At 44.6% G+C, this 25,564-nt stretch overlaps 1 protein-coding gene across 3 annotated transcripts in view; it reads left to right on the forward strand.

The window, feature by feature from the left end:
- Positions 1 to 63: 63 nt before the first annotated feature.
- PLEKHD1 (pleckstrin homology and coiled-coil domain containing D1) overlaps positions 64 to 25,564 on the forward strand; it is a 38,614-nt gene continuing 13,113 nt past the window's right edge. Inside the window, exons 1-6 of one of the 3 annotated variants that reach the window (XM_048308399.1) lie at positions 64 to 9,405; positions 9,541 to 9,896; positions 17,335 to 17,428; positions 18,356 to 18,445; positions 18,955 to 19,031; positions 23,809 to 23,900. In XM_048308399.1, the coding sequence (XP_048164356.1) occupies positions 9,748 to 9,896; positions 17,335 to 17,428; positions 18,356 to 18,445; positions 18,955 to 19,031; positions 23,809 to 23,900 (502 nt within the window). In that variant the 5' untranslated portion in view covers positions 64 to 9,405; positions 9,541 to 9,747. Of the gene's footprint in view, positions 9,897 to 17,334; positions 17,429 to 18,355; positions 18,446 to 18,954; positions 19,032 to 23,808; positions 23,901 to 25,564 lie in introns of all 3 variants that reach the window. The other 2 variants (XM_048308401.1, XM_048308400.1) reach the window with 2 other exon arrangements.

The raw sequence follows: 25,564 nt of genomic DNA on the forward strand, positions 1-25,564 counted from the left end.
AGCTGTGACAGAAAGAAATGACATTGTTAAATGGGGATGCAAGCGATGCAGACAGTACATTTTATTTTTGTGGGAAGGTGTTTGCTGCTTTTCTTCATGATGTCTGAGCACCTCCTGCAAACCTGGAATGTGAAACTGCATCCTGGGGGGCAGCGTAGCAGGTGGCTTTGGATATGGCTATTAATGTGTTCAGAGGTATTAATGCAGAGATGATGTGACAGCTCTGCTCGAGCGGGGCGTTTGGCAACTTGTGTCTCTCACAGAGTATTTAGGAGTTGGCATTGCCCTGAAGCTGTCTCCTCCTGCACCCCCAGGGAAATCTCTGGAGCTTCCAAAGCTGAGACCTCTTTGGAGGGCAACAAGATGATGGGTTTAAGGTTGCTCCAGGGCACTGTTAAAAGGCCTGAGGACCCTTTGAAGCTACAGGAAATTGTCTTTATTCCATCCAGTGCTCTCAGTCTTATCAGTCCCAAACCCAAAATGCACACACTAAGTCCCTCCATTCTTGGAGTCTTTGTGATGAAGTAGTCTTTCCTATACATGTATGGGCTTCAGTGAAATTTGAATGAAAAGTCAGCTTTAAACCCTAGCCTGCTTTTTGCTCTTGTCTTATGAGGGAAGAGTGCTGGTGAAATATTTCATGCCCCTGTTACGTGGTTTGTTGGGTTTTTTTCCCCTCCTATCTTCTTGCTGTTTTCAGGCACAGAGTCCCAGCTCAGCTTTCCTTGTGAGTGCCCAGTGATCCTACTGCTTACCTGTTGACAGCTCTTCAGTGTTGCTTTGCCTTCACTGCTGATGCAGTTTTACTGGAAGGCAGCTCACCTTCCTCCTGCAGCCTGTAATCACATGGAAGCCTGTTCAGCCATAGCTCTCCTGTGTTTTCTCTGATGCCATGGTGGTCATTATAACTGAGAAAGGATTGTGCTCTTGCTGTGGAGAAAACCTCCCTTCTCAGGCTCCTGAATTTCTCTGGGTTGAATTTTCCACCAACATAATTTTGAGTGGCAAAGAATAGTAGGATATTAAATTTTAGTAGTGGTCTCTGAAACAGGTGCTCAGGCAGGGGTTAGGAGTAGTCCTTGGACAATTAATTCTGTTTTATCAGAGCTAAAGCTTGCAGGGCAGTCAGGTTTTTTTCCTATAAGACACTTTAAGCCACATTTTTAGGGACTATAGGTTTTAATAAAAGATTTTTTTTTAATCCTGTAAATTGCACATTGTGTGCTGTGATTATAGAAGAGGCAGACTTTTAGAAAAAGAAATTCAGTGGATTTATATGGCAAGATGCAACTTTAAAGAATGACCATGCTTTGACTGAAAATGTTACTTTACCAGACTTGGCTGGGACTAGATTTAACATTTTAAAACACATGTAGGGGTCAAATACATAAATGGAGGAGCAAATGGAAAGGTGCTTGTGTCTTGCCAAAGTATCTGCCATTGTGTGTACAATATTAGGGGTTTGTAGAAGAAAGTTATTACCACTGCAGCATTCTTTTGCTACTGTCAGGATTTAGGGAAAGGATGAGAATCAGGGTTGGGATACTTGGAATAACTGGGAAGTTGACTGCCTGTCCCAAGGCAGTCCCTAAGGAAACAGCTGCATAGGCTTTTCAGATCTTTAGGTAGATCTGTGCGGTTTGGGTTTTGCAAGCCAGTGGTCTGCAATTTTGTCTGACATTGTATGATAGAACTATCAGCTGGAGCAATGCAGGAAGGAATAAAGCAATCTGAGCAGCTTACACATGGACTGGCCTTACTCTAATAAGGTGTGGGGATGGTACTTGGCAAGTTCCTTAGCATATTGTGGGAAGGCACTGATTGAATGTGGTCAAAAGCACTGATTGCAGAGTGATGGAGGCCGGAAGAGACCTCCAGAGGTCAAATAACACCTTGGCTCAAGCAGGGCCACCTAGAACCAGTTACCCAGGACCATGTGCAGATGGCTTTTGAGTATCCCCAAGGAGGGAGACTGCACAACCTCCCTGGACAACCTGCGCTGGTGCTCAGTAAAGCAGGAAAAAAGCGTTCAGAGGGAGTGTCCTGTATTTCAGTGTGTGCCCATTGCCTCATCCTGTAACTGGGCATCACTGAAAATAGTCTGGCTCCATGCCCTTTGCACCCTTCTCTCAAGTATTTGTATACATTGATGAGATTTCTCTTAGAGCTGCTGAGTTGACATAGTGTATAGATGTTCTCCATACTTTCCAGCTGCCCTGTAAGCAGGACTGGGTTTCAGACCTGCCTTTTCGGAAAAGAGAAAGGGGAATGTTGCTGTTACAGGATGAGTGATGTGTGCATTTGCCAACTTCATGCATCCATTTAAGAGATAGCACTTGATGGAGATGATTCATAAGCAATTCATTTAGAAAAAGGATTTTTGTTTTTCTGCTGCACTTGCTGTCTACAGACTTATCTAAGATCCTGTGAGACAGTGTTTTAGCTCTTTCACTCCAGCGATAAGCAATCCTCTCAGCTGGTTGCTTGCTTTTGATTTTTCTGGTAGCTCATAGGACCTGTGTCATTAAGAGAGAGTGTAATCTCTTTATACTGGCTTAACCACAAGAGAATTTGATTAATGTAAAGTCAGTATGAGAACTGAATCAAATGACAGAGGTGCTGTTAAAGCTGGTACAAGCAGATGTAAAGCACTAAGAAGGGAAAGCCAGTATTCTTCCCAGACAGTCTTGTTTTTTTGCAAGCAAAACTCAGTTTTAGTGGTAAAGCATTATGCAGTGTATTAGCATTCTTTTAGTGTATTTAGTAAATATGTCACCTCAGTAACTGGAGACTTAATTACTGTAGTCTGTGGTAAATCCTTTCGGAGATGTGAGGAAGTGCTTTGGGTATATTTATGTTACAAGAGTTACCACTACAAACTTAAATATTTAGGAGCTGTGGTGTTGCATGCTTCCTGATGATTGCTGTAGAGTGTTCCTTCATTTGTTAAGGAAATAAAAATGTACATCAGCATTTTTATGAGAGACTCATTAGGGATGAGCACAGCAGCAAGATGATGAGCTGTCATCTATTGTTCCAGCTGACAAATTAAGCCATTCTTCTACTGATATGTGCAAGCCTTATCCAAATATCCCTGCAGGCAGAATTGCACAACATTCCACCCTCCTTATCACCGCACTTCTCCCTCTCGTCTGTGATGTCGAGAGATTAACGAACGCTTATGGTGGATGGGGGTTAAGGAAAAATGCCTCATTCAAAAAAACTTGTAGACCTAATAAAAATGAAGCTGTATCATGCTGACTGACACCAAAGCTATATAGTATTTGGAAAATCTAAAAGCAGATTGAAATTATTAGGGGGAAAATGCTGGTTCTGTATCTGTATCCCCAGTATCTGAAGTGGTAATTAACTTATGATATATGATTATAGTTATGTTGGAGTCTGTGGATGTTAATGGGATTCTGCTGTGTGAAGAAACACTTTCAATGAGATTGTCATGGTTATACAGGGGTGAAGAGGCCTGCTGAAAACCCTGCTTATGAGCCTTACTACTACTCTGAATGACTTTTACTGTTGTACTTTTACTCAAGCATTTCTTGTCCTCAGAGGGTGGTGCTATCAGTAGAATGAGTCGAGTTTTAGGACTGCAATGAATTTCCAATGTTCTCTTGTCTCTTTTTGACAAAGAAATTGAGAGGCGACTGATCTTGAACAAAACTTTGTACCCCTGATACCTGCTCTGTGTAGAGATGTCATGTGAAGGTGACAGGGTACAAGTGAATGACTAAGGCAGTGGGTCTGGGAGCTTTTCCATGTTTATCCCTACAATCTAAACTATGGCATTATGAGAGAAGCCTCATCTACAAAAGCTGTATGGCAGCATGGCTCACAGGAGACTAAAAGGAGATGGCCCTCTTAGCCTACTGTATGTTGCAGAGAGCAATGTCTTCAATGTCCTTCCTTGCCAGGCAGTTTTTCTTTCATCTGGCTGCTGGCTCTCCTCAACATTGCAGGGTTTAGAGTAGAGCTGTCATGGTCTGCTGCTATGATAGATGGCAGCAGTAGATCTTTGTGCTCTATACTTAGATAACCACTTGAGAATGTGGATAGGAAGGAGGCAAGAGATGTCTTGTGCCTGCCCTGTGTATGTGCACAGCAGGAGCCCTGACCTTGCTGTGACTGGCTTGATGAGCAAGACCAGGAAGGAGAAACTTGAAGAGGAGGCTGCTCCAACTAGCTAACTAAGGGGCATTGCACAATGTATAGGGAAAGGGTGTGAAGAACACTGGTGGTGTGGTCCCCACAGTTTCCACTCCTGAATGAAGTCCTAATTGCAGTGTCCTTGCTTTTTAAGGCCTTGCCTTCTGTGATCACAGCAATGGTAGGTGTAAAGGAAGCACTGAATGTGTATGCAAGAGCAATATTGGTCTCTGTGTGCGGGGCATTTTACGAACTTCAAATGAAATAAATATGTGGGTTGGCCAGTTCTGTTTTCCTGGATATGTATTTATTGTTTAAAAGTTAAGCCTATGAATTCTTTCCCTCTTGTGACCCAAGAGAACAAAGTGGGTAGAAATTGGTGGACCACAATCAATATTGAAACCTTTGCAGTTGAGAAATGCTTTGTGCATAGAAGTCCAGCACCTAACCTGGTTTTAGAAACTTGGAGAATTCAGATATACTGACCGGTGTTGGAACAGCTAAGGAGTGTCCTTCTCCAGAATGGGCAGCCCTGGATCTCATTTGCTTCTTGCTGGATTTTTTTGTCAGATCTGAAGTATGCTGGTGGTTCTCTGGTTGTTTGCCTGTTTTAATATGTAGAGGTATTACATTTTCCCCCTCCATTATTCTGCCAAAGAAATGCTAACAAATCCTTCTCTTTTGCAGGACTTTTTGGCTGCCCATGGTACCCAAACTACTGTCCTGGTATATGTATTCTTGTGATGTTCTGGATTTAGTACCAGTGTTACACATGAGGAACAGTGGGAAGTCAAGTTACCTGCCTAGATTCATAGAATATCCTGAGTTGGAAGAGACCCACAATGGTCATCAAAGTCCAGCTCCTGGCCCTGCACAGGACAACCTCAGTCAGATAAGGACATTGCCAGGTCTGGAAGCTAAGCCCTGGGATACTGAATGGTGCTTCCATGCCCTCGTTGCAAAGGCAGCACTTTTTCTATGCTCAAAATTAATGGGACTGAGTAAGCAATTGAACTTCCCCCAGAAGAACTGCTCTGAACCTTGTCTCTGATCTCTTTGGTGGATCTCGTGAGTGTCTGGGCATTACGGGGTGCAAAGGACAAAAAAGTCTTTACAAATTTTTGAGCTGTCCTTTACATATCCCGTGCTACTCAGCTGGCAACTGTACCATGGGTAGTCCTCGACTTTGATACTTTCCATGCAGAAAGCTTCCAGCAGCACTGGCCTAAGCCATTGCTGCTCAGCTGTGTCACCTGCTCAAGCCATGTCCTTGGTAACTGCTGTTGCTGTTGTTACATTTAGGATTGAGTAGAATTATGTTCATTTACAAGCAGGTAAGATGTAGCTAAAAGGAGATGCACTTGGAAAGGTAAATAGAAATGGAGGTGGTATCTGTTCCAAGCAGCAAGTCCACCAGCTCTGAATGCTGTTACAAAACCTTGGGGAAAGGTTTGTTCTTTCCTGTCCCTCTGTTTGGAGGTTCACCCACTCCTCCTGCTGTGGGAAGTAGCACTCCCATGGCTGCTGCACTCTCCCACATCCTCAGAGATGGGACTGGGATCTGACTGGCTGGGGCTGCTGGAGCAGCGTGGCTTGCAGGCATGCAGCACTGCCCTTCCCCAGGGAGGAAGGGAGTGTGTGGCAGTGGATTCATAGTCTATGGAAAGAAAGAAAACAAGTAGAGCTGTATTTATTCTCTGCTGTTGGACAAGTTGCTGGTTGGAAGCAGCCTATTTAACTACTGAAGCTCCAAACATTTTCTGTTTGTCAGCCATGTGATCACTTTGTATTTAGGCTTGATGGGGGGAAAACCTGGTGCCTCGCAGGAAGCCTGTGGGCTGTCTTCTAGAGGAAGCTTTCAAATGTGGCTGACCACTCTGATGTATTCTGAAAAATGGCTTTTTAGCAGAAATCTTTGTTTAACAAAATACTAGAGTAAATGAGTTTTCTTCCAGAAGAGATCTCTTAGTAGAATTTAAAAAAAAAAGAATTATCCCCTTTTCATGCTGAGAAAAACGGTCATTGACTATGGTGTCAGTTCCTGAGAAAACTGCCTCCCAAAAGCCAAGTTATGGGGCTGGCTGATTGCTGTCAAATCCCTTTGCTTCAGTAAACTGATACCTTATTTTCTGACTTCCTCTAAGTCTCCTGAAGTTGTGCTACATCCACAGCAAATGGTTGGGTTAATATGACTCCTGGGCCATCCACCATGAATCTGAGTGGTTTTGAAGGGCTGGGTCTGGTGAAGGGCTTTAGCTGGAAGAGGTCACTGAGACCACGTAATTCTTACCAAGGGATGATGTCAAATGGGGTTATACATCTGTAAGGGTGATGTCAGATGGGGTTGCAAATCTACAGAGGCATTTGACTTTAATGCCATTTGCTGAGCAACTTTTCTTTGAGTTCTGCAGAACAGCTCTGACTTTCCATCTGACACTGAAAATTTAATCATGTGCAAAAGAAACATGCTCTGTCAGTGTATCTCACTAGAGGTGGGTTGATGTTAGTTGTGATGGTAGTTGCTTTTGCTCTATTTGAAATAGCATCTGCACTCAACTGTGCACCTAGGAAGCTGGAGCATCACTTTGAGGGGTACATGTGACATTTTCTCTTTGCAAGAATGATGTATCATAAATGAAAGTGGAGCTGGACTTCTCCACATTGTTCAGGTACCTGCTAATACCTCCCATAATTGCTAATGTTTCTCAGGGTTAAAAATGGCTATCAGAACCTATCAGAAGCTGTAAAAGGAAAGGGAATCTATCTTACTGGAAGGTAAGATCTGAATCTCTCCAACTCTGCAGCAGGTCTGATCCATGTCAACTTACTGGCCCCAGCCCAAGAAGCAGTTTGTTCTTTTCTGCATAACACAGTATTGAAAGGCTGCCCAGAGCATGAAGGTATAACTTTTCACTTAAAAAAAAATTTAAAAATACAAGCCTCCTCAGCAGCTGAAGTTAGCCACTGTGTGTCTCCTTAAACTGAAAGGGAGCATCTTTGGACTGGAGTGTGGCCTGTGGTGAAGGCACATGGTGTAATTCTTGAGCATGTCCTGTGCAGGGCTAAGAGTTGGAGGTGATCCTTGTAGGTCCCTTCCGACTCAGGATATTCTGTGAAGAAGTGTTATTTCTGTATAGCTTGCACTGCTGTCTGCTTCAAATGTTTTATTTTTAGCAAATTTTTATTGGCTTGATGTGTAGGAAAAATAAAGACAACATATTAGCAAAATAATTGCCATACCAGTGCAGCCTTTTGCTCCACAGAAAGGTTTTCTTATTAAAGCTCCAGTGCTTTCTCTCAAGGATGTACAACTGTGTTTCCCCTTCATTAGATTAGTACACACATAAAGGAAATGTTAAAAGAGCCACTTTTACTACAGATTACTGTGTTCTGACACCAGCAGTTAGAAAATTCACCTTGCTGCTCTCTACTGCCCTAGCATTACTGGCCTGTCACTTGACAAAAGCAAGTTGCTCTTTTCCCTGGACTGTTGACTTTAAAGAATTTGCTGTAAATAGTCAGTGCCTTGCTTGTCTTAGAGGACTGCAGAGGAAAAAAAAAAAATCTCACTTTTTGATGTTCGAAGCCAGAAACCTCTTTACTCCCTTGGTCTGTATAAGGTAAAAATAAGTAAAGGATGAAAATCTGTTTCTCCTCACCTCAGGTCACTGCTGTCAGATCTTTGCATTGTTGGTGCAGTACAATGGCAGGGGCATTAGATCATCTATCTTTACGTGGGAGCTCTGTGGCTTTTCACTGCACATTTATAGAGTAAAGTGAGGCCATAGGGCCCAGAATAATTTTTACCCTTTGTGCAACATAATTTGAGAGAAAATTTTCCCTCTCCTGATTATGAGTAGTATTTCCTTCTTAGTGCTGTGTATGGAATGGTGCCTATAGCATTAATGCTTCTCTTCTGCAGTGCAGTGTTATATTCAAGAGTTAGAGCTCAGGTGAGATGGAGGCAGTATCTGCTGCTCTCTTCTCCACCCTCTGCCTCAATAGCACTCTGAGATGGGACATGTCCCATGTCTGGGACCAAAAAGGTTGGTCAAAACCAGGGTGAGAGAAAGTAACAAATTGTGGAGTTTGCTGACTCCCTCATCTTTTGATCAACTGTGACTTTTATCAGGGACCTGCATCTCTAATTTCTCTAATACTGAATGCAGTCTGTGAACCTGAGGCAGGCTGTCTGCATCTCCTCTCTTTAAGATGCTTTGCAAGTGCCTCTGACTGAATAAAGCTAAGTGAGTCCATGTCCTGTGGTGTGACCTGGCCTATAGCACATCCCAGGTTTCTGATTGGGAATGGGAAAGGACCATGTGTCTGCACTGTGTCTCTTCTGAGCAACTGCATTGGGAAGGGCTGACATGCAGCAATTATGGCATCCAAATGGATTCACATAGGATGGCACAGGTTAAATCGGGAGCAGACACCTCAGCATCTATGGCATACACGCCATACAGCGTGTATGCATCTGTACTGGTTATATGATATCCCAAAACCTCAGATGCTTTAGCAGCTAGGATTTTCCCTAAATTCTAATCCTGGAGGGGAGGGAGGACACAGTAAAGAACAATATAATGCTAATCTGCTTTCCTGTGGGCATTACAAAAGATAGGTTCTTTTGGCGAACGGTGTTCGTATCTGTGCAGGGAGAAAGGGTTTCAAGAGCGGAACAAGGACTTAGGGAAGCAGATTAAAAAGCTTGCTGTGGGAGTACTAAGCAGGAGATGAACATGGACTTACCTGAGCTGTGTGATATATTCCTATGTGTCCATGTTGAGGCCAAGAAAGAGCTGGTACCTAAGAGGCAGGGCAGAGGCTGTTCTTGCCACATCTCCAAGATGCAGCAAGGCATGAAGGCAGGCAGAATTTTATGCTCTAACTTTGATCAGCAATGGCCCTTTAAGGCAGAGCAAGGCGTGCAGTATGGACACTGCCCAGTCCAAACCCAGCAGCCACGTGAACTCTCCCCAGGTGGGCAGTGCCAGGCTGGCACAGCAAGGGCCCCCCTCTCCCCCTGCCTGCGATGACAGAGGGAGTCTGATTGAACTTGCTGGCTCCCACTCGCTCTGCCCTAATTTTCCTCAGGACAAATCAGAAGAACCTGTCTCCGAGCGCAAGATTTTGGGAATATGTGTCAGAGATGCCTGTCAGTAAAACATCCGTCTTGCCCTAATTTCTGCATGGAGTGCTGCAATGTCGACTGAAATAACCTTCCAAGCTGGCTCTGGTGCAGAGGTATTTTGGCTTATGTTATTGCTAAGATCTTTCTTTCTGAGGAGCTCTTTCTGGCTCTCTGTGTTTCTGATGTCTGACTCTCTTCACTCTTCTTTTTCCCTTGGGCTGGGATGTGTGCTGTTTTCAATGCATCAGGAAGTAATACGCAATGAGAAAACTCTCATCATCTGTGCATCAGGGAGAGAATTACCGACTGTGTGCTGAGCAGTCAAGTTATTGATTCAAATCAAAGCCCAGTCTCTCTGTCTGCTGGGCTGGTTACGTCCTGCTGGTTCATTGCATTTAATCGGATTCCCTGAGCTGCCACGCAGAGGGGGAGAGTTAGAACCAGATCCATCTATAATGTTCGCTTCAAAATCCAGTTCTGTATCCCCTTCTCCATCCATGGAACAGACGGATTCAGATGCTCTGGACATCAGCACCAAAGTGCAGCTGTACGGTGTGCTCTGGAAGAGACCCTTTGGGAGGCAGTCGGCCAAATGGTCCAGGAGGTAAGCCCAGTTGCTGAGGGATGCTCAGATGAAATACAAAGCCTAAGGGTTCTGGGATAAGTTAAGAGCCTGAGTGCTTGACTCTTCAAGTGCAGCCAGGCAGAGGCTGGGGTAAAACTTGGGGCATAGCTTCCCTGCTGTTCTGAGTCTGCTTTACACATGTGGCACCCCATTGTGCTCTCTTCTTTATCTGTCCAGACCTTGTGCTATGTGCACTTCAGGGTGGGAATAGAGACTAACTGCCTCCTCTGAATAATTCTCTTATGAAAGAGGAAGAGTCAGCTCGTGTGTTTTGCCCCTAAACTGCCTTTGTTCTTTTAGCACTCAGAGCTCTTTGAGTCCTTTGGGTGCCAGAGGCAAGGGCTGAGCTGACTGCATGTGGGTCTGTATGTGTGTGTGGTCTGCAGGGGTCTGTGGACCAGCTCCAGTACTGCTGTGCTGCCTGACAGTGACAGCATGCTTGGAACAGCACATGCGGACTCTTCCCTGGGGAGAAGGTGGCTCTGAATTCTCTCCCATCTGGAGGTGTAAGGGAGTTGTAAGCTGCTGTGTGTTGTCTATCAGCAGCCAGGAAGTTTGGAGCTGGAAAGCATTTGCCATAACCTTTAACCAAGGACAGAAGTAAGTTCTATAATACTGAAATGGTGGATCAGTTTAGAGTTGGTGTAGTTTCTTTATGGAAATCACTGGATCTCTGGCACTTACCTTTTGTGGGTAAGTACCTCTTTGCTGTAGTCTGCAGTATAGATACAAACCATTTCTAAATCCAGCTTTCCCAGCTTTGCTCTCTGTAGTAACCATAGTGCTGCCCAGTCTGTGAAGATGGCATAGCCTGACAAAAACATTACTTGGGAAGCAGTTTTGTTTTTGTAGCAGTCTTTGGCCTGTGTGTGGGTTTTATTCCCTCCCCTGCCAAGAACAGCCTATTTTCACCCAGAAAAGAATTTGTGCCGATGCTCCCTACTCAGCTCCCAAATATTGATAAATAAATGAATTACGTCTGGAAACTAATGTGACTGTGTTATGGAAAAGAAGTGGACAGAATAACAGAGGGGAAGGTAATTTGCCATGGAGGAGACTTTCTTAAAAGGCTCTCCCTAATAAAAATTTCTTGCAGGCAAATGGCCCATCTCTGCTCCCTCTGTCATTATTTATTTAGTGCTGTTCTATTCCTAGAAGTCACCCCCATCTTCAGCAAGTGGTAAATATTTTAGTGATAGCAGCTAGGAACAGAAAGGGAGGTGACTGTGGGTCAGGGATGATATGGAAGATTAGTTGCAAGCACAGCAGCTGAGGGTCCTGGGGGACCAGACACAGGTCAATGAGAGTTGAACACAGGGAATCTGTAGGGTTTGGAAGGAAGTGGGTACTGGAGTAAAAAGACTTGAAGAGAGGAGCAATGTGTTGTTGGTTGGTTTGTTTGTTTTATCATGGGATAGACTTGCTTTAAAGTAAAATAACCTTGCATGTTATTATAACAAATCGTTATGGGGAGATGAGCAATTCATTCATTTCCCCTTCTTTCCCCCCAGGCTCAGCAACACATAGCTGATCAAGTGCATTTTTTTATGAAAAGGAGAAGAGATGTTTCCCACTCCAGATAAATTAAGAAAAAAAATTGACTATTGCTTCATGTCATTTGGGATCTGATCTCTGATAAACGTAGGTTTTGTCCTGAAATCTTGGACAACAGTACTACTCCCAGTCCCAAGGAAAGTCTTTCCAAGATATGGGAGATAAAACGGTGTATAAGGGGAGGATTGGTCTCATCAGGCCGTGAGCCATGAACATAGGTCTGTGTGGGAGATACATGATATTTACTGGCTTGATCGCATTCACTTGGCTGTAGCAGCAATGTTTCTGGAGAAATTGAGAAGAAAAGCAACTGTTTAAGGGAAGGATGGAATCGGATTAGATAATAGATCAAGGAAAAAGTGTCCAGGCATGGTGTCCAGTACTTTGGTGATGGAAATCCCAGGTTTTGGAATTTCACATTGTCCCAGCAGAGGTTATGCAGGGAGCAGGGAGGGATAGCAGAGCTTTATTTTAGTCAAGGCTAGATCTGATGGCACCTGTGGGGACAGCTGGACTTGACTAGAGGCAGCTGTTTGAAGCATTTTCAGTCCTTCCTTTTGCCCATGCAGTGGTCTACTCTGAAGCCCAAATATTTGTGTGCTGCCTCAGGTACTGTCCAAGAGTGGGCTGGATGCTTCTGGCACTGGACCAGTGTGGCTGTGTTTATCTGCAGGGCTGACATCTGAGCATGCTGCCTTTCAGAGCTTGATTTTTGAAATGCCATTAGCAGCACCCTGATGCCTATCTCTTAAAGAAAAGAAGTTCTATTCCTAATGTGAATTTTCTTTCCTTGTAAAGAAATATCTTTCCAACAGAGAAGCAACTGTCTTCTGAGTTTACTGGTACTTTTGACCAGTCTAAGATTGGGTCACTGCTGGAGCGGCTTTGGAAAATCATATTCTTGGTCCCTGACTTATGATCCTTCTCTTCCTAACAAACTGCACCCCATTCTTCCTTCTAATGAATAATAAGCAATTTAGTCTCTCCTGCTACAAAAGTTTTACTGGTAATGGCATCAGCCTGGCACGGAGGCTGGAGTGAAATGCATAATGTGCATACCTGCCCTGGATATGGCATGAATAGGGTGCAGTAGCTTTCCAGGATGGAAGTGACACCTTCTTTACTATGAATAATCCCAGTCCCATATAGGAGTGTCATGCTCTAAACTGTCTGTTACCATCTATGTCTGAGACTTTGGGGTTCAGTGGGACAGTGCCAGGAGGGGCATCTGCTTGGTGGACAACTGAGTGTCAGAAAAGCAAGGTGGAGCATGAAAGTTGAAAACAGGAGAGAACAAAGCACAAAATATGCTTATATCTCTCAGTAAATCCATCAGAGATGACAAGCTGGAAGGAGGGAAACAGCACAGTTAAGAGAGAATTTTTTTTCTTGAGCCAGTCCTGTCTGTGGCAAAGCATGCACGTAACCTTGTTTACCACAGTGGCTACTGACAGTGGTCACAGGACAGATGGAAAAGATAATTATTTAGGACTGCTTTCTGCTCAGAAACCCCCTGGGAATCACACAGCTGCAGAGCAGTGTGTGTGTGGAGCACAGGGCAGCAGGGGCTGCTGAGACATCGGGGCTGCGAGGGCATGTGCTTCCCTCTCGTCCATGTATGTAAACGTCCCACTTGCTGCTGGCTGCCAGGAAGCATCCACCTCTTCCTGCCGGGCACCAGGGCAGGAGGCAGGCAGGGAAGCCTGCCAGGTGAGGAAGAGTGAGGGGCAGGTACTGTGGACTCTGACCTGACATGCTGATAAAGATCATTTGCTCATCAGTTTCCTGAGCTGTCCCCAGGGATAGAGAGCTGGGCTGATCTCATAGCTGGGATTCGCTGCTTGTGCTCCTGGACCGGTGCCCAGAGAATCACCTCCGGAAGAAAGGACCAGGGAGACTGCTGCAGTTTTATAGTGTAACTACTTCATCTGGGCCATTGTCATGTCAAAAACTTGTACAAAGATTAGCTAATTAATTTAATTAGCCCTCTCTGATACAAAGAGAGCACTTTCCCCTCAGAGATCAGGTATCTCAACTTGTCCTGTAGAGCTGTTGTTTCTGCTCTCAGTGACTCAGTGACATCTGAGTCACTCAAATTGTTACTGTTCCTCTGCTATTCCAGTTTAATTACACTGCGGTTTCAGCGGTTTCACAGTGCAGGATCCAGCAGCAGGGATGGGTGACCAGAGCAGCTGACCACATGAATGGCTCTTGTATTACCTGTGCTGCCTGTGGAGTGTGGCTGTGCCAGCCTGTCTCACCTCTCACACCTTTGCTGCTGCTGCTCTCCAAGGTTTTGAACTCTGCTCTATTTTTAAATTGCTTCTTTTTTGCGTTCTTGTTTGTATTCAAAATCTTCCCCTGCCTTTATAACACTCCCTTTTCTTCTGCTGCCACATCTGTGCCTAATTCAGATACATGTTCAGTGTCTCCAGTCCTCCAATCACAGTCCTAACTGGGTGTCTCCCCCCTTTCTCCCTTGGCCATCCTTTCCCTTTCTGCTCTTGCTCACCTTGCTGCTGCTTTACTCTTCAACCTGCTCTTGAGTCTTGTAACTCTCTCCTCTATTCCTTTACTTGATGCCTCTTTTCACTATGCTGTGTCAATTGTCCCTGGGTTGTTGTATGGAGACTTTGTCCTGAAGGTCATTTAAAGTGACAATCTTGGTTGCTCAGGTGTTGCTTTCCAGGTAAGGATAGATGAGGGAACATGATCTGAGCATAAATACATTATGCCCACAAGCTAACCAGATTTTTGATGGTTTTCCTTCATTACTTGCAGTGGGATTTTGTTATTATTATTTTTTAAGCTCTTATTTTGTATATTTTCATTCCAAATCCCCATATTTTCTCTCCACATCTGTGAGGTCAGGGATCTAAAAGTTCATTTATCTGTGAGAGACACATCAATTTTCAGAGATTTGTGCTATATTTTGTTCTTATTTTTGCTTTGATTTTGGTTTCCATTGGAGCATAATCTATAATACGAGGATTATCAGCATTGAGCAACAAACAGTACGTAACAAACTAAAGCCTGGCTTTAAAATCACACAAAGTTAAAGATCAATATCTTTACCTGTCTGGAAAATGTTTCTTGAGATCATTCAGACTGAAAAGTGTCGAACAGGATGAGTAGACTTTCTCCATGTCATGTGTGGTGTTGACTTTTGGCATCTCTAGATTCATACTTGTGCCCACAGTATCTGGTTCCCTCTGACTCACTGGACCAGGCACAGGCCATTGGGCAGGCAGGTTTGTTCTTTTAAGATGTTATTTCTGTATGTATTGTGCAGATAAGGCAACATTTCCCTCTAAAAAAGGAAGTCCTCCTTGAACTAAGCATTAGAGGCATAACGTGAAGATGCAGCTACTCAAAGGAAAACTTTCTTATAGAGCTAATGACCAGAGGTGGGAGGAAAAATTAATCAGGAAGGCACAAGGCTTCTATTCACAGAAGAAATGTGGACAGGAGGAACCAGGAACAAGCCTTGTCTGCTCTCTGGAGGTCTCTGATACCTGCCTTGGCCAGTGTCAGCTCTGGGCCTGCTGCAGGGGTCATGGCTGCCTTTGCCATTAATGCAAATATCTGAAATATCTGAAAATGCCAGTCCTTGTTTCACCCAAGGATGAGACATCAATTAATCTACTCCATCAGTAATGCATCCCCCAGAGATGTGCCCAGTGCCTCTGCTAAATGGGCAGGTGTCTTGAAGTTGAGCAATTCAAGTATGGGACAGCCACCATGGGCAGGGTCACCCCTTGCTTTCCCAGCTGAGGGAATGTTAAATGCAGCTCCTCTGGGAGGTGCACAGGAACAGGAGTCTGGGCTGGAATGGTGGTGGTCCCCTGGGTGGAAGGTGAATAGCAATTGCTCCTACTCTGACGGCTTGCTTGACAGGCTGCACTGTGAATGAGCACCTTTTCAGTCCTCTACCTACTAAATAAGCTCAGCACAGAGGAGTGGTTTTTGCACTGAGTTGTGCTGTTCTGCTTAGAGAGATTTTGTCAGGCTGTGGTCAGGAGCAAGAGGTGAGGTTGGGCAGTCAACCACGATGTCCTCAGGGTATCAAATGTGTCCTGCTGAGGAAACAAAGTGCCTGCTTCTCCCCACCTCTGATTTGAGCATAAACAGGTATAGATGAGAGGATGAGGAGAAGAAAAAAATTGGGGAACAATAACTGCTGCTGGTGGTTGTATGTTCTGAAGACTTCTGGATATAAATATGCACGTGTTCAATGACTGTCACTTTTAAACACTTTGGAGAAGGTACAAAGTAGGTCCAGAGCTTGAGTTTGCTGCAGACTTTCAGAAGTTTAACTTTGTTCTGCATTTTTTTATTGCCCCAAGAGCCCATGGTCTCTGTTTCCATGGCATTTGGCAATTTCATCTGTGTTGCCAGAGCCACGGCAGAAGAGCAAGAGATAGAAGCTGATGGAAGCAGTAAAGCTTTCACCCAAGAAAAATAATTATAATAATTATTATTAATAATTATAGATATAATTTTATTATTCTGGTGATAATTCTCTGCCAGCTTCAACATCTTTCTTTAGTTTTTGGAACTAAACTGGCACTGCCTGTGGAGGTCTCCTCTTGTTCCCTCCCAGAAACAAGAAGGTTTCCTGGGAATGTTCTTATTATTCACAGAAATGCCTTATCCTTTCCAATTTCTTCATGATCTCTTGTCCTTGGGACCACATGAAAGTGATTTACACAGATGTGGTTTGTGAAGTGTAACAAGGCATTTAAAAATAATTTTCACCTTCTTGCTTTTCACTTTCTTCCCAAATCCCTTTCTCATGTCAGAAAATATGTACAAAACAGTACAACACATTTTCTTTGTAATTTACTCTTTTGAAGCCTCCCTACTAAAGTTGTCCCCATTTTTCTTTTTAGCTGCTCTTCATAATTTTTGAATGCTGCAGAGATTTAGACCAAATTTAAACTAAGTGAGGTATCTCTCGCCTGCAGAGTGCATGCAACCTCAATTTTTGAAGAGAGGAGGGACTCTCCCAGGAGCATTTCAAAAATCCAAATAAGTTAAAGGTGGCACTCCTTTAATCATTATTTTGAGGGCACACTCCAGTAAGTTAGAAGCTCGGCTTAAAGAAGCTGTGATATTTTGTGGCTGCTGCACAATGATCATCAGAGCATACCTGAGGCTAAGTGAGCAGAACAAGGCATATTTTAATGTTACAGATATGAGAAAAAAAAAATTCTATTTCCTTTGTAGTTGTGAAGGTCAGGGAGACTTTGCCAGGTGCTCTGCTTAAAAATATCTCTCAAATTTATTTCTGCTCCTGAGTGCTTTGGTGGCCAATTTTTTGCCTCAGGAGTCACTTGGGGATGCTAGGCTGCAATTCTGTGTTAGAGTGGAAACACTTCCCTTCTGGCTTATGCTGAGATGGGAGGGAAGAGGGTGGCAGGCAGCTGATTGCCAAATGAGCATTTAGTTGCTCTTAACCCATGCGAGAGACCCTTGAATAAAAGAGCAGCTCTCTCCAACAGGTTGAATTCAACACACGAGCTAGAGAGAGCACACATGTAGAGATGGCAAAAGCCTGTGGTCCTGCCTGGGGCACAGAGCGCTGTCCCTGTGCCCTGTGAGCACACGGTGCCATGGTTTGCCCACAGCTCTGGTGTGTGCGTGCTGGGGTAAGCTGCAAACACAAAGTGCTTGAACTTGGCACTTGCTGTTAAGCACCAGCTCTTGGCTGTGAGCAGAAGTGAGGCACCTCGCCTCAGACTTAGGTGGGAGTAGTAAACTCTTCTGCTCAGAAAGCAGCTTTAGTTAGGTGGAGATTTCCTTGTGCTGTGAACCACAACCTCCATTTCACCAGAATGTATTTCCCTTCTCTGTCTTAAAGGTTCTTCATCATTAAGGAAAGTTTCCTGCTGTACTATGCTGAGAGTGAGAAGAAGAGTTTTGAAAGCAATAAATACTTCAATATCCATCCCAAGGTGAGCAGTGTTTGCTTGCACAAGGAGGGAGTAATTCTGTTTCTAGCTCCCCCTCCCCCTTCCTCCATGGGCCCAGCAAGTGAAGAAGAGGTAAGTCCCAATAAGTCACAAAGATCTCACAGGTCCAGGGAAGCCTCAAAAGAGAAAGAATCGCATTGGTACCTTTCCAGGATATTTAATGATTTAGCAGGCATATGACTTCTATTTTTTTTACCTGATAGTAGATATATTCCCTTGTTTTCATGATCTAATCAACTAATCTTGTGGCTATAAAAATACTGCTGGCAAAGCCAGTGGTGGGGTTAAGAGCTCCATTTGCCTCTTGTTCCTAACCTGTACTTGCACTCATTAGGAGCTGGTAACCCACATGTCCTCAGTTCTGAGGAGTGGCCTCTGTAGCTCTGCTGCCTGGAGCTCCACAGGGTGACCCTGTGCTCTGAGCCTGCTTTTGTCCTCTGTAGTCACTGGAAGCTGATGTAGCACGTGAGCTTCCAAAAGTGCTGATTTCACCCATCCTGGTTGGGGGCAGCCAGCTGCCTGCGTGCCCCCATGCAGCACATGGGGGTTTTGACTGCTGTCAGTGACTCTAATGAATGCAGAGCCTCTGTCATGATACCACACTGAATCAATTGGGAGATCCCTTCCTCCCTGATGAAAGAGTTCCTGTTTCCATGTTCTAGCTAACAGCTTTCCCTCCATGGTGAAGGCAGGACTGCCATCTTTACCCCCTTTCAGATGCTGGCTGGGAGTATCCTGGTGGTGATGAGAGTCCCTCTGCTTTTCAGGAACTGTGTGTATTGCCCCTCCTGGGGTAGCCAAGGCAGGGCAGTGGCCCACAAGTGACTGAGGGTGAAAGTTCAGCTCCTGATTAGTTGATAGTTATATTTGATTTTTCTGACTGATTAGAGTGCCCTGGTTTATCTCCAGGGTGTCATACCCCTGGGAGGCTGCATCGTGGAGCCCAAAGAAGAGGCCAACATGCCTTATGCCATAAAGATCTCTCATGAAGACTTCCATGTAAGTATATTTCTTTTCTTCTCAAAAGCTCCAAACCCCACAGAACAGGTTAATGCTGATGAGCAGAGCTGTATTGGCAGTCTTTTCCCTCCCTGCCAAGGTGTGCCTACCCTCCCTGGACAGACTATCCTGAGAGCAAGGGTGACTTAGCATCCCAAGTCCCCTCAAGGTTTTGCTGCTGCTTTGACAACCAACAAGGAAACTTGCACTTTCTGACACCAGGTTTTATGATACTAGCAGACCAGTAGACACATTCTTAGGAGCCCTAGAGCTCGTGTTGCCCTATCAGTATTATTCTTACTGTGACTGTTTGCCTTGTGCACACTTCCCAATGTGTGGTAGGCCTAGGTCATATTTGCTCCTGTGTGATCCTGCTTCCCATGTGGAAGACTGTGGTGGGCTCTCTTCCCACCACAGCTGTGTCCAGTTCATGCCATGAGTGCACAGAGGTGCATAAGGCACCAGCATCTCTAATCTGGGTTTTTTTCCCCTCCCCTCCCCTCTTCCAGGGTAACATTGTTCTAGCAGCCGAATCAGAGTTTGAGCAGGCTCAGTGGCTGGAGATGCTACAGGAGTCTGGAAAAGTGTAAGCTTCTTTCTATTCCTTACTTGCTTTGAACTGCTCTGTAGATGTGTAAAGGATAAAGAGGAAGAAGCCTGACTAGAAGGGCTATGGGGAGTCAGACAAGCTCCTCAAAAACAGTGAGAGCTTCACTTCCCTTCTGGACCTGTCCTTTCTCTAAACAGGAATGCTCGAAAACTGATGCAAAGCTTCCCACCTTGGTGTGCAGTGTGTGTGCAGTATGGCTCTCTGCTCACCCCCCCAGGCTGTCATCTGCCAAATGCTGATACACTCAGTTCACCTGCCATCCCTCTCTTGTGCCTCAGAGAGGTGGGACCTGAGTCTGAATGGGAGCCCTCCTGGTCCATTTTGTGTGGGAAGCAAGGTTTGCAGGCTTGATAAAAGTGGGGGTCAGACAACTCCTCCATATGAATTTGGGGTGAAGTAAGAGCAGAACAGGCAAGGCACAAAGATAGTGTGCAGCTGCCCAGATGGCTCTATGTCCTGCTACGAGCAGGGACCTCACCAGCACAGTACTGACTAATAACCATAATTGTGATGCAGTTCTGTGTCTGCGGGGTGTGCATTCCTTCTGCCCAGATCTGAGGGTGCTCAGACCATGCAGCAGCAGGATTTGGCCTCTCAAAACAGTTTAATTGTGAAATGCAGAGGCAGCCTAAATCCCAGGAGAGGCAGTGTTAGCAAAGCATTTCCAGCCCACCTGCAGGGGTGAGAGGGTTGCATTGCTGTGTGCATTCAGCACTGGTTCACACTCTGCTGAGAATGCTGGACAGAGATTTGCAGTTTGTTGGCCTGCAACACTGCAATCCCCAGCACCCAGGAGCCTGACAGTGCAATGAGCAGCTGTCCTGCAAAACCAGAGCAGGCTCTTTCTAAATCTCAGCAGATGCAGGAAGAGATAACACTTAAACAGGGATTTCACTTTCCCAAATGAGATATAGAAACTTCCTGAGTCTGTAGGGCAGAGCCTGCCATTCAGCTATGAGGCTTAAAGCAATGATGCTTTGCTCTGCCCTTCCTGGCTGCATTACAACCGGGGTGGTCTCTTGTCACTGTAGGGACAAAAGCTGTTTAACTTGTAATACCAGTGTGTGCATGTATGTGTACATGCTAAGGCAGTATCTCAGTTAATTTCAATGTTGTGAGGCTCAAAATTTTGATTTGTAATAAATGGGGAACCCAGTGTTATGGTGGATCATCCCAAGCCAAGCTCTGTGCTGCTGCAGTGTGCTTGGCTTTGGTGCTGGGGGAAGCTGTTACCTCCCTGGTAGTGTATGAACTGCAACACAAGGCTGTCCATTGAAATTTCATGGGAGCAGGAGTCCCATGGGACACAAGACCCAAGGCAGAGGTCTGCCACCCCCTTGGCATGAGCAGCCTTGGCCACTACAGAGGAAAAGTGACAGAGTTAGTTAGCCCTTGAGCAGTTTGGAGATTTTTGTTGAATAGCACAGGTCTGCACTTGCGTCCACCAATGTTAAGCTCAACTATTGCCAAGGGCAATAATTTGGGACCAAGTTCATCTTTCAGGTGTGTGTGGGAGGGAAGGAGGAAGGCAGCACAACTCGGGAGAGGTACTCACAAGTAAGCCCTGCACTGCTGCATTTGTCACAGAGCCAGCCTTTTCTCTAGTCCATGCTTCAATATTCCAGCAGTAGCATTTAGAACAGAAGTAGAGAGGGGCTGCTATCATACAGCAGACCACCTGCACCTAGCTGAAAATCTGCCTGAGACACCTTCCCTCCCCTCTCTGCTTCTGTTCCTGCATCAGAGAGAGTGGTGCAGCTCCAGTGCCAGTCTCATCAGTGCTGATGGTAGCCTGCATGTGAGGAAAAGCACAGATTATGTGATTTAACGGGGTCAGGTTGGGAGCTAAACAGCAGTCAGAAAGGCCAGCATGGGCCAATAAATTCATCTGCAATGAATAGAAAAGCTAAAAGAACACAGTTGAATTATTCTAGGCAACCTGTTATAATCCTTTTGTTCTAGATGGACATTGTACTGCCAGTGGTACCGCAGCACTTAGTTGTGATCATCCTGCTGTTTTTATCGTTATTTAGAGCTGACCAAAAAAACTACCCTAAAAAACCAAAAACCCACAAACAAATAACCTCAAAAAACCCCAACCAACCAACCAAAAAAAACCCACAAATCCAACAACTACAAAAAAATCCAAACCAAAAAAACCCAGTCCCAGAACAAACTCCATAGACTGAGATATGGAAATAGGCAAAAGAGGAAAAACAAACCTAGGCTGGGAAGTATCCTCTGTCCTTTGTTTCAATTTTGTCCACTGCCTCTTTACATCTGGGGTGGGTCATGTCTATGTGCCTGCACAACTGGTTATTGCCTCCACCATCACAGTCTGCTCGGTGATCCCTTCAGTTCTTCCCTCCTTTCCAAGCCTCCTGCCCTGATAGGGAATTCACTGTGGAGGGGAACTGATGGTCTCCCCACGATTCTAATGTGTTGTGGCTTGGACTTACCACACTTGCCAGATCGTGAAAGCTTTTTGGAAATGCACAAAGGCCTGACTCCCAGACTGCCAGGCTCTCTTTCCACCCAGAAAGGCTTTGCTGCTGGTAGTGGGGGACAGGGGCACACATACACTCTCTCTGTCCACATCAGCCTTCCCTGAACTGGTAGAAAGTAAACTTGGTGGGCAATGTGGGAGAAAAAAAATAACATGGTACTTATGTCCTGCGGACTATAACATGCAAAGTGTCTCCAAAAATTGGCTGTGGGTGCTCCCAAGAAAGGTAAAATGCAGCCAAAGCTAAAGAGATATTCCCAGTGCTGCAAAAGGACTGGAACAGACAGTGATTGAGATATATATGTGATGGAGGTTCTCTACAGCTTTGGGTTTGGTTTTTTTGTCAGGCAGGGGCTTCCTACTTGTCCCATGAGCCTTCCTGGCCCTGTGCTTTCTGATACTTTAAGCAGTGTAGCTTTTTCTGATGGAAACTCACTTGGCAAGAAATACAGACTAAAGAAAGCTGTTGCTTGCCCCTCAGCTGAAGTCACAGCCTGTACCTCCCTGTAGCTGTGGTTACACTGGCACTGGTGCCAGCAGATGAAGGAATAAATGCTTAAATGCTACACAGTGATATGAGTGCATTTTCTAAGTCACACAGCAGTGGGTGTAGTAACCTTTGAGTAACAGGGAAATGTCTTGTTAGTCTGGGGAAGGAAGGGAGCACTGAGAAGGTGAATCTGTAAACAGACACCTTAGAGGCTCTAGCTGTTTTGAAGCTCTCCATGTAATCATACGATAAACTCTGTCGTTCCCCCCACTCCCATCTTGACCTGTTTGCTGTTGGCTTCTCTGGGATCAGATTCATCCTTTAACAAGGATTGTTAGTGAAAAAACATATTCACACCTACGTGTTCTCACTCAAGATGAAGATGTCTACCTGTGGGCAAAACAGCACCTTTTAAATTAGTGTTTTAGTTTCCTCTCTACTTTAGAAATATCCTCATTAGCTGACAAGAAACACATCTATATGCAAAGAGCTTGGGCTGCTGGAGCTGTGAGCTGCCTGGTCCCTGGGGTGGTGTGTGTTTAATTTATTCGCCTGGCTTTTGTAAGAGACAAAGTACAGGTTGCCTTGAAATAAGAGATTGCCAAATTAACACTTTCCAAAAAGCTACAATTTCAAATGTTTCACAAAGAGGCCCAGTACAGGAAGCTTTGCAGATATTTAATATTAATAAGATCCCTTAGGAGTTAACAAAGATGGCAGAATTTCTGGGCAACAATTGCTGTCCCTGTATGCACATCTATATAAACAGATTGAAATAAATTTTATGTATGTTTTAATGTTATGCATTTTATATGTGTAGATATTTTTTCTAATGAAACATGAATAGAAGTGAGCAGCAAACTCCATTTCTGGTTCTGTTTTTGGTTTGTGTGTCCTTGTCCTTGGTGTTTAATATCTGTATTAAAGCCTATCCTGTCTGTCAACTCAATCAGTAATGGGCATCTGCTCCACAGGCACTTTTTGTAGCTTGGCTTCATAAAGTGTTTAAGAGATGTTGAGATACCCTGGTCCTACAATAACATAAGGTGCTCTTTGAATATGCCTGCTTCCTTTAACATTCCCTACTTGCCAGCATCTTGTCTGGCTTTTATCTCTGGTTCTTCATTGTCGGGAAAAAGCACTTGACTCACAGTGTAGGGCCAGACACCAAGTCCTAGCGGCTTACAGCTTTAGCAGAGGAAGGATTGATTGTTCCAGGATGGATGATGGATACCAGAAAGCCTGAAGGTAGAAGGCCATAAGAAGGATTCAATAAATGGGTGAAGTCTGAAGGGGAAGAGTGACTCTAACAGCAAAATATTGGAAAAGCTGCAGAAGACAATATCACTGACAGTGGGAAGTTATTAGAGTTAAAAGCTGCAATCAGGTTCTAAAGCCTGTCATTTAAAGGGTTCCACTTACATCCTGTTGCAGTTAGAGGCTGTGGATATGCTGGATTGGTCTGGAGAGCCCTTAAAATTAAGCTCAGTGTAGAAATCTCCAAAACACTGAAAGAACCATTTGAATAGCTGTGAGGTGTTGACATACAGCTCATGTATTAAAAAAAAAAAAATTACTGAATGCCAGGGAAATTTCTCTAATTCATTTTTGGAGAAAAAATTTAGGGAATTGCTGTCTCAACTGATAAGAGTCTGCATGTTTGAATTCCTTGGTAGTTTGCTGGGCTGAATCCCCTGTCCTAGCCTGAGGGACCCTTAGCTCTCTTACATTGCCTGCTTTCTGTCTGCTCTCCCTAGGACCTGGAAGAATGCCCAGCTGGGAGAAGCCATGATCGAGAGCCTGGAAGCTCAAGGACTACAGCTGGCCAAGGAGAAACAGGAATATTTAGGTAGGAAACTCTTGCTTTGAAAAGCCATGAAAGCCAAAATAGTAATTTTGCTTTTCCTGGAGTTGTCAGTGTGGTCAAGACAAGCAGCTACAGGTTTTCACTGGTTGAAGCTTTTGAGTAGTCAGCAGCTGAAATTCAGGTCTGAAGGGAGTCAAAACATGCAAAAGTTAAGGTGGGATCTGGACATGTGTGTGGAGCGTGAAGGAGGAACGTGCTTTGGCCAACATGCTGCAGTCCTGCATGGCTCATCTGTACAAATATCTGCCACCCCTGAGATGTTTGGATGTGCTGGTTTCAGCTGCTCACAGGCAAACAGACAATACCTTTGTCTCCCAGAATCAGACAGCACTGATACTTCTGAGGCTGGTCACAGCTTTTCATGCATGAGTTTTCTTCACCTAGCTGGTGGGTTTTTTGGTCTTACTCTACTTCATCTCTGTGTTTACTCACACTGCTCATATTGGAAGTGGGAGCATTTACATGGGTTTGTTTGAGGTATCTAATGGCAGTGGCTAATTTGTCAGTGCTCTCTCTGTAGACAGTGGAGAAAGAAAAATTGCTCCAGATGAATGTAAAATAATTTAGGTATGAAGAGAGGTAGGTTATGTTGTCAAATCCCCTATTTAGGAACCAGCCTCTGCATGGCCTGGTATCTTGGATGCTCTGACTGCCTTGGGAGGTCCGGTTATCTCTTCCCCACATTGCCTGTAGCAAGAGCCAAGGGGAGAGTAGCTCTTTTAACCCAGATGCCCTCTAAGAGCATTACCCAGGTCTAATAGACCTTCTGACCTAGGGGCTGCTGGTCAGAAGTGTGGGCCCAGTGACTTGTCTGGAGAGTTACCTTCTTTAAACAAGATAGCAGGAATTTGGGTACTTCAGGTTGGTGATGCCTTGAGCAGGAGCTAATGGTATCTACTCCTAATAATCAAGCCACTGGAGGAGTCTTGAGGAGCTTTTTGCATTTCTGCATCCACACTGATCAGGGCTGATCTCACTATATGGTCTCACATGTAACAGTGATCATAACTCAAGTATGAAGGCATATTCACTCTGTCTATCTGAGCACCATTCACACATGCGAGGTGATGGATGGGCTCGTACATGAGGCAGGCAGGGAGAAGTGTTTCCACACCTGACAAAGGAAAAACAGGGGATCCTGAGAGGAGGACCTGAAGGAACAGAAACAGGATAAAAATTAGAAACAGGAAAGTTTCATCAAAACATTATTTTGCAACTACCAGCACAAACTAAAGGGCTTAAAAGACTAAAGAGGTCTTTAGTACAATTAAAAAAAAGGTGATGAAGGAATAGAGGAATACACATTGTGTGGCAAACAGGAGATATTTGGAATATAAAATATATTTTTCACTGGATTCTTTGGTCCATGACAAGAACATTCAGAACTGGTCAATTGTCATAGTTGGCTACTTTCTTTTGACAGGATCTGTCTACTTCTATATAAGTACTATCACTTCTGCCTCATTAGCCTTACCTTCAATGATCTGTGTCCATCCTGCAGTCAAGCTTTGAGGTCAGGCACTGTTGCTGGCAGCTGGTCAAGGTTCTCTGGAGGAACACTGCTCTGGGGAATTTCTTGAATCCACACTGATTCACCTTCCACCCAGATGGGATCCAGGTTTCACAGCAGACATGGACTTTACAGA

Source organism: Corvus hawaiiensis, chromosome 6 (assembly GCF_020740725.1).
Source record: "Corvus hawaiiensis isolate bCorHaw1 chromosome 6, bCorHaw1.pri.cur, whole genome shotgun sequence".
NCBI classification, from domain to species: Eukaryota; Metazoa; Chordata; class Aves; order Passeriformes; family Corvidae; genus Corvus; species Corvus hawaiiensis.